The 7698-nt window shown below is 39.2% G+C and overlaps 1 protein-coding gene across 1 annotated transcript; it reads left to right on the top strand.

The window, feature by feature from the left end:
• The first annotated feature begins 597 nt into the window (after positions 1 to 597).
• LOC138043934 (homeobox protein Hox-A4-like) lies at positions 598 to 3662 on the top strand. The gene is made up of 2 exons (XM_068890463.1): positions 598 to 2158; positions 2587 to 3662. The coding sequence occupies exons 1-2, from the start codon at positions 1774 to 1776 to the stop codon at positions 2985 to 2987; spliced, it is 786 nt and encodes a 261-aa protein (XP_068746564.1). The 5' UTR covers positions 598 to 1773; the 3' UTR covers positions 2988 to 3662.
• The last annotated feature ends 4036 nt before the right edge of the window (positions 3663 to 7698 follow it).

Here is a 7698-nt window from a genome sequence, read left to right as displayed (position 1 = left end):
GTTACTTTTCTTCTCTTTATAGAAGCTCTTGTCGCCTAGTGTTACAGAGATGAATTATGTAATATGAAAATTGCTATTGGAGTTCGCAAATCAATAAAATGGCATTTTATGGACACCTGCTAAGACGGTATATTTACTAAATGGTTGCTTTCACCAAAGCTAAAGCAAACTAACACTTCGGATTTTTATAAAGAGATTTATAGCCTCATAATGCAGGCTGTGCTATAAATTAAGGCCTTGACATGTTCATTCTGTCCAACATTTTTAAAATTTTATGTTCCGGATGCAGTGTTTGAATAAACTAAAGAACGAGAGGAAAACATTGTTATATGTCCTGAATTTCTTAAAACGTTTAAGGTAGTTAGCAGAGTGTTTTGACCATTTTTATAATCAATTAAAAGTTTTCATCAATGGAAAAACTGAGAGAAGTCATCTGCTGTTCCGGCAAAGACCTAAATGAGTGCAGTCAGCGCCAATTCGCAAAAAAAGAAAAAAACAAATTGCATTCGGCTTACCTTTCTCTGTCAAGGTTACATTTCTACCTTCTTTTAACTTTTTATCTAGTACATCATTTTCATTAGTGTAACATAGCTTTTATTGTTGTGTGGCTTTTTTTCTTTACTGGCAAGGGGGACTCTTTGTTAACACCTCAGTTCAAGCAAATCACAGCAAATTTACGATGAATTCGACAATTGGAGGTTGATTAAGGCGCAGGCGAAATGAGAAATTAAAAATGTACCTTTATCAACACTACCTGCCTCATAACCACAGCTGGTGTGATTCTTACTTTTAATTTCTTATCTCTCAAATTTTTATCATCTGACGAATTGGGCTAGGTAGCCCCTTTAAAATTGAGGCATTAAAATTGTTCTGACATCAAGTTTGCATATGACAGCGCGGTCGACAACGAAACTGGGAAATTTTATAATATCCACGCCTTCAAATCGACTTAACACACTGAAAATTGAACTTGTGATTTGATAACAAAGCTTGTTTGTCTTCCGGCAGGCCCGCAAGCAAGGGAGATAGAATCGTCCCCAACTTTATCAATGTTTACCTTAGACAGATGTTAAACGCAGGAAGTACTATTTTACGAACAAAACACAGTGTGTCTTGAAACAATTCGAAATCTCAGCAAGATTCTATTAATAAGAGACTCTTTATTTCATATTTGTAAAACCACACCAAAATGCCAAGTTCTTTTAAATCAAACTAGTAATGTAGTCTCCCTGCAGTGATAAATGACTGACACCAAGTTAATACGATTTGAAGATCTAGAACTGAGCAGAGCTGTCCCGCATGAACACTTTCGATTCAACAAGAGATCTTTACTGAAGCTTGAAATATTTCAATACTTGATACGACAAAAAAGAAGTGAATATTGTCTTTTTTTGTTTACGTGTTCTCGACGCGATAAAAGAGCCTGAGAAAAAGAAACCATCTTTCACTAGATCAGGTGCACCATTTCACCCAAGCGCTTTTTTTCGCTAGTCTTTCTTTTTGCGTCGAGCGCACCCTTGCATATTTTATTCTTGTCAAAATCCCACACTCAAATTTCCAAAAATCGCCTATTGGCACACAAGGTACAGTATTGGGGCTTTTACGTTAATTAAGGCCTTTTCAATACTTAATAATGCGTTTACAAGACGTTTCAACCCAGGTGACATACGTCACGCTTGTCTGGCGTTCTACATTATTTATCATACAAAACACAAATTTATAAATACCCACGGCGCACTCCACTCAGTGGCTTTTCTTGTTGTACGCGCAAGGATGACGACGGGTGCAATGCAGTCAAATTATCCATACTTTGGTAGCAACCTTCAGGCAAAGGAGTCCGGCTCGCATGGACAGCAATTGGATTTTCCCTTTTCTCCTTGCCGTATGCAGTCACCAAATTACTATAATCAGTCGCCTCTACCAAATTTCATGTCACCCATGCCGCAGGGAAACCTCGGGCAAGTCAATGGGTATACCACCGAGCCACCCGCGTATGGCAACGTGCCGATTTCAGCGCAGAACGGAGCATCGCTTCCAATTGATCATCAAAACTACTACCCGCCTCAAGAAGCTGGTCATAACTGTTCGTTCCATCAATATGCCTGGCTTAAAAGCACCTCTTCACCGGAAAACTGGTGGCAAAATTCGACTGCAGCAGGTTAGTAACAACTCGACTTCCTTCTTCACATCATAAATGCGAAACCCGCAAAAGTTAATCGCATAAACTGAAAGCCTTCGTTACTCTCGCTTTCGTTCCTAACTTTGCGAACTGTTTGGAAAGTAACAAACAACTTATACGGTTTACAAGCATTAATTCAGTATTAGTTTGACTAATTGTTCAAAATTTGCCATCGAATGGCAATCTGTGACCACACAGACTATATTTACGGGCACCTTACGCCACGATATTTAACTACTGTCGATACTTGACGCGCCATAAAACTGTACTTAATAAGCGATTGCCATTAGCTAACATTTAACTGTGATTTAACAAGAACGTTGCACTTGTTTTAAAGACAGAGCTTATGTTTAGGGGTTTATATATTTGGGGGATATTTATAGTGAACTGTCCGGCTTTGCTTACAGGAAACCCTGCGTGGAACGGTAGAGGTTCAGAAGGGAAACGGAAGAGAACAGCATACACTCGCAAGCAGCTACTCGAGTTAGAGAAAGAATTCCATTTTAATCACTTTCTTACGAAGGAGAGAAGAGCTGAAATGGCATCTCAGTTAAATCTCACCGAAAGGCAAGTCAAAATCTGGTTCCAAAACCGGAGGATGAAATGGAAGAAAACAAATTCACAAGCAATGAACAAGAACGCGAAGTCTTCTTCGAACTCGCAAAATTCAAACGCAACTTCGGTACAAGACCTACATATTCCTAACCCAGTATCACAACCATTGAACACTACGACTGTAAACTCTCAAACATCCCTGGACAATTCTTCGGTTCCAAGTTGTTTGGGCTACAGGAGCCATCAGAGTTAGGACACTAAATTTTCTCAAGTGCACCGGCTCCGTTATCCGTTCACAATTCAGTGACGATTGAAACTTATCCTAGAACTCAACCACATTAAAATGCTAATGTAAAGAAATTGTTTCCTCGATCCTAAGAAAGAGATTTTTATTAAGAGATGCAATTTTATCAATTTGGTTTTTCAAGATGTATTTACCTAAAATGAATGAATATTTAGAGAAGGAGGGTGGCTGCCACAAGTCATTCATGAACAAGAAAGATCACAATCGAATCGCTATTCTCGCTAACGGATATGAGATCACGAAACACCATGCTTTTCTGTACATAGAACAAAATCGTAAAATGAAAAGAGCTGTAAATAGAACTTCCCTTTGGCAGTCTTTCCATCGTGTTTTCATATTTTTGACAACTTCTGACATGACTCAAGTGATCAGGTTTTCCCGACTATGAAGGGACTTCAACAACTACACTATTTATGCAAGAATGATTCTTACAGAGAGCTATCACGGAAAAATAGAAATTGCTGTTATTTACGTTCGAAAAGTTTCGACTTGCTCGTTAAAAGGATCAACACATTTATTTAACTACCAAACTCAACACATTTTTAGTCAGTTTGTCATTCGAAACAAATTTGTGTATGTTGTGTGAGGATTCAATAAAAATTTGTGTCAATATTTGCCAAGCAATTATAGTGGAGACTGTGTGAATTGCAAAGTAGTGCTTATATCAGGAAAACCTCGATTTGGGGTCCCGCACACTGCGATGAGAGCTGTTTCATTAAAGTAAGCACACAAGAAAACATTCCGAGGTCAGTGACAATAAAATTAGGGAACTACAGCAGAACTCTGTCTTTTCTGGTCAAAAGCGCTTTGCATATTTAACTGTCTTATTTAAGCGAATCAGACGTCAGTGCCGTGTTGTGGTAGAATATCGACCTCGGGAAATTTAAAATTTAATATTGTAGATAGTGAGTGGTGGTCTGAAAGTTTCTGCGAGCGTCGTTTGTAATCAATGGCGTTGAATCTAGCCTTAGCTGATGCGAAACAAAAGTGCAAATTTGAACTACTTAGGTGCTTTGAAAAGCTCGTAAAAGGGAGGCGTTAAATTGGAGCAAACGTGAAAGGTTCTAACAATAGGTGAGAAAATAACAGATAATAAGACAATAGACTGGGCAACGCTACAAGCCAATGCTAAAAGCCTTAAAAGTCTGCCTAACCCGTGAACAATTGGACTTATTGAAATTATTCTAGTATCGTGGGATTACAAGACCGATTTGGGTTTGGCAAGATTCTTCGATCGATGAAACACACACCGGAAGGCACAAGTCAGTCGCAACATGAATCCATCTTCACCGAACCGAATTTTCTCCGTCGCTGGTTATGTCTCTCTCTGTTTAATAGAGTTTTTCCCGCTGTGATAAACGCTTTCTTGCTGTGTACCTGACTTCTAGTTCAAAGCATATGTAGGTTTTCCTTCCTGCATTTAATACTCACTTTAGTGAGTTGAACATAGCTAACATTGTTCGATGTAAAAAAATTGCACTACCGAAAGCCATTCACGTACAACATAAAACGAACTAATGTTTTTCTTGTGAACAAAGCTACAACCTGCTATTGAACAAATCCCGGTAGTTTATCGAGTCTAAAAGCCCTGCTTTTATTAATTTGAATGCCTTTTCAAACCCCTTCCGCGAGAGTGAATGGAGCGCTGTTAATGAATACCAGCGCTCTACCAAACTCGGCAATGCAACTCTCCACCTACTTGAACTGCGCTTTTTACATTGTTTTTATGCGAACAAAAATCAAAATATATGATAACAACAGATGCATTTCCTTTCCATCGTTGTAAATTTACGGATCATAACATGAACGGACCATGGGTTTATTTCTCAGTGGTTCTCTACCTATACCAAACGAGTGAAAAACTTCGGATACTCCGCGACATATTACACACACAATATTGCCAGGTTAGGATACGCGTTAGTTTGGCTCCCATCAAAATTTTTAAATGCTAAACAGAATTGTGTTGAATATTTGGACCAAAATAGACAAGACTCCGCGAGTGTACGCTAGATAACATTATCCACCAAGTTTATATTAGATTATCGTCAACTGAAACCTAAATGCTTCAACAGTAACTTAAGTTTCTAGCGATTCTCGCCGGCTTGCCTCATTCAGCACGATCTCTCTCGCCACAAAAAGAGGAACGCCTGACAGGTGGAAAAAAACTCGAGTACTGAACCGACCACAATTTAAATTAACTGCCTGCTTTTCAGTATTTTGAGGGCACGTGGCAAAACATTCGCACGATTTCCACGCTTGAACACCCAACTTATCTTTCATTTCCTAAAAAAAAAACCCCATAAGGATTGACATCATCATTTCAATTGTGAACGAGGTATAAACATTTGATTGTTTAAAACCTGACTCTAAGTCAACAGAAATCATAAAACATTCGACAGACTCGGAAATATTTTACTAGTCCTAAGTTGACTGGCTTATGTTGCTATGTTTCGACGAAAGTTTACAATAAACAATTATCTATGAGTCAATACCAGGCAAAGTAGGCTCTCCCACACGAGGTATATCGTTGCGAGGGACGTTTATGTATGGTAAGTTTCAATTTACCACTGAGAACTTTTCGATCCCAGTGCATTTCCTTTTCAGGTAAAAATACAGAAAGCATGCCGAAGCCACGGACAGATGCCGAAATTTTCTACTCTTTTCTATGGTTGATGATATTGAAAGCATTGTCACACGCTAGTGCAAGTGGCAAAATAAATTGCAGCGTCAAGTTGGCGTTCTTTAAGGACCACAAATACAGCGCTATCAATAGCTGACAGTCTAGCGCCTTGCAATACTAAGTTCTGCTGTCTGGTAGAATCCGTGGCGCTTCTTCAACTGATACAATCTGAGTCTAAATCTTTCCGATGTTATTCCATGTTACAGAAAACCAACCCCCTTTTTTATTGTCCATCACTGCAGTTTTCACTGCCAAGATCAATCCAACTTCTTCGTGACCACCCGATATCTACTAGGTTGACAAGGTAAACCCCGGTCTCCGTTAGAAGATTGAATCAATAACGAATCTTCATTTATACGCAACATTTCGAACACGGTAGTGGTCAGTCTCTCGAAAAAACAGCTTATCTGAAAATTGCTGGCAAATGTTAGGGTTCGAGAAGTTTCGTATTTGCACACGCTCACTTATTCAGAGTAAAATTTCTCTCAATTTGCGATTGCAATTCGCTATATTTAAACTCAAAAACACTCTCTGCTAAAATGTAGCACACTTGGTTTCATATTATTTTAGAGGTGGAAAAAATTATCGGGAATCGGACCATGTTCTCACTCTCAAACAATAGGACAAGTATGGTCTAAGTGATCAAGACTGTGTTTACTCGGTTCAAACTGTTAACTATTGTGAGCTAATGGATAAAGACAAAAGGCTTCTATCGCACGGCTCCTCCTTCACTTCAGCTCAGTGTCGTCAAAATAATGGCAAGAACATAACGGTGTCTACGTCTGAATAACGCTCAGAACGTGATGAAATATTATGCGATCAATAAAACTGTGGTATTTCTTTTTCCTTCTTTAGCCGAATTACCCCACCCTCCCCCCCCCCCCACCCCTCCTTGGACATTCGTAAGGTCACTCTTCTGTTAAACCGTTACGTTCAATGAAAATAAGTTATGCTCAGACAGAGTTGAACCTTACCTCAGACGTAATTAGCTTGAACATTTGTAAACTAATATAAAGTAACCTCAAAAACAATCCAAGAAGGAAATATAGAAGTTAAAGGCATGAAAGGTATACAACACTTTATTCTCTCTTAGAGGCGAATCTAAAGTTTGATAGTTACATGAGGACAAACTTGCCCCGAGGCTGCCACGTTCTGTTCGCTTATTAGCATGCGCAAATTTCTCTTTCGGTCACTCAAGCGCACATCCGTTTGTAATCAAACTTTCACACTTCAGTTAAGCAACTTGAAAATCCGGTCCTTAAAAACGCTGCGAAAAACACAGTGAATATAAACACCACTGCCTTTTTTAAGGAGAAAGCGATACGGGTGGTTGACGTAGTTTGGTGGCTATTTCAAGGTATGATGACTACATAATGATGTAGCGTGAGTTACGCCTGACGCACCCGCTCGCAAATTCACCTGAAGGGTGACTGATATTTTTCCACTGTGGGCCACAAGACGCACCGTTGCATGGAAGAACTGAAAGTTTCAAGGGCGTGCGTCATCATCGACACCCAACCTCACGCAAACTATCGACTCCGTTTTCATCTGTTTAAAATCACCTTTAATTGTATATTCCTGTTACGCTTTAAAGTTTTCTCATGATGTTTGTTTACAGTGTTACTCCGCTAACAGCAATAAATGATTTTCCTCATTTGGCACGCAATGGGGTACTAGGAGCCAAGATATTTTTAGTATTTGCGTTTGCATCGCCTCAAGGTGTACTTATCGAGGACTTCGTATAGACACAAAAAAAAATTCAAGAGTCACGGAATCATACTCTAACTCGCTAAGATACTGAAATTAACTGCGAAAAAAAACACCATTTCAGAATCTTCACACTAGTCGCTCTTACTCGCCCTTGTGAGCCCTCATCCAGTATTAATGTTACGCGTACTTTTAATGTTGCGTTTGTCAACCAGCACAAGCGGGAATCAGTGGCCAATATTCACAACGGATATTGCGTTGCAGTGGCAAAGA

Source organism: Montipora capricornis, chromosome 3, assembly GCF_036669925.1.
Source record: "Montipora capricornis isolate CH-2021 chromosome 3, ASM3666992v2, whole genome shotgun sequence".
In the NCBI taxonomy this organism is placed as follows: Eukaryota; Metazoa; Cnidaria; class Anthozoa; order Scleractinia; family Acroporidae; genus Montipora; species Montipora capricornis.
The sequence above is the reverse complement of the archived record's forward strand: the minus strand, read 5'-3'. Positions and strand labels throughout refer to the sequence as shown.

Bases quoted from the DNA above. Each gene is read 5' to 3' on its own strand.
- LOC138043934 (XM_068890463.1), top strand. From the start codon at position 1,774: ATGACGACGGGTGCAATGCAGTCAAATTATCCATACTTTGGTAGCAAC. The intron at 2,159-2,586 runs GTTAGTAACAAC...CTTTGCTTACAG, and splicing joins GCAAAATTCGACTGCAGCAG to GAAACCCTGCGTGGAACGGT.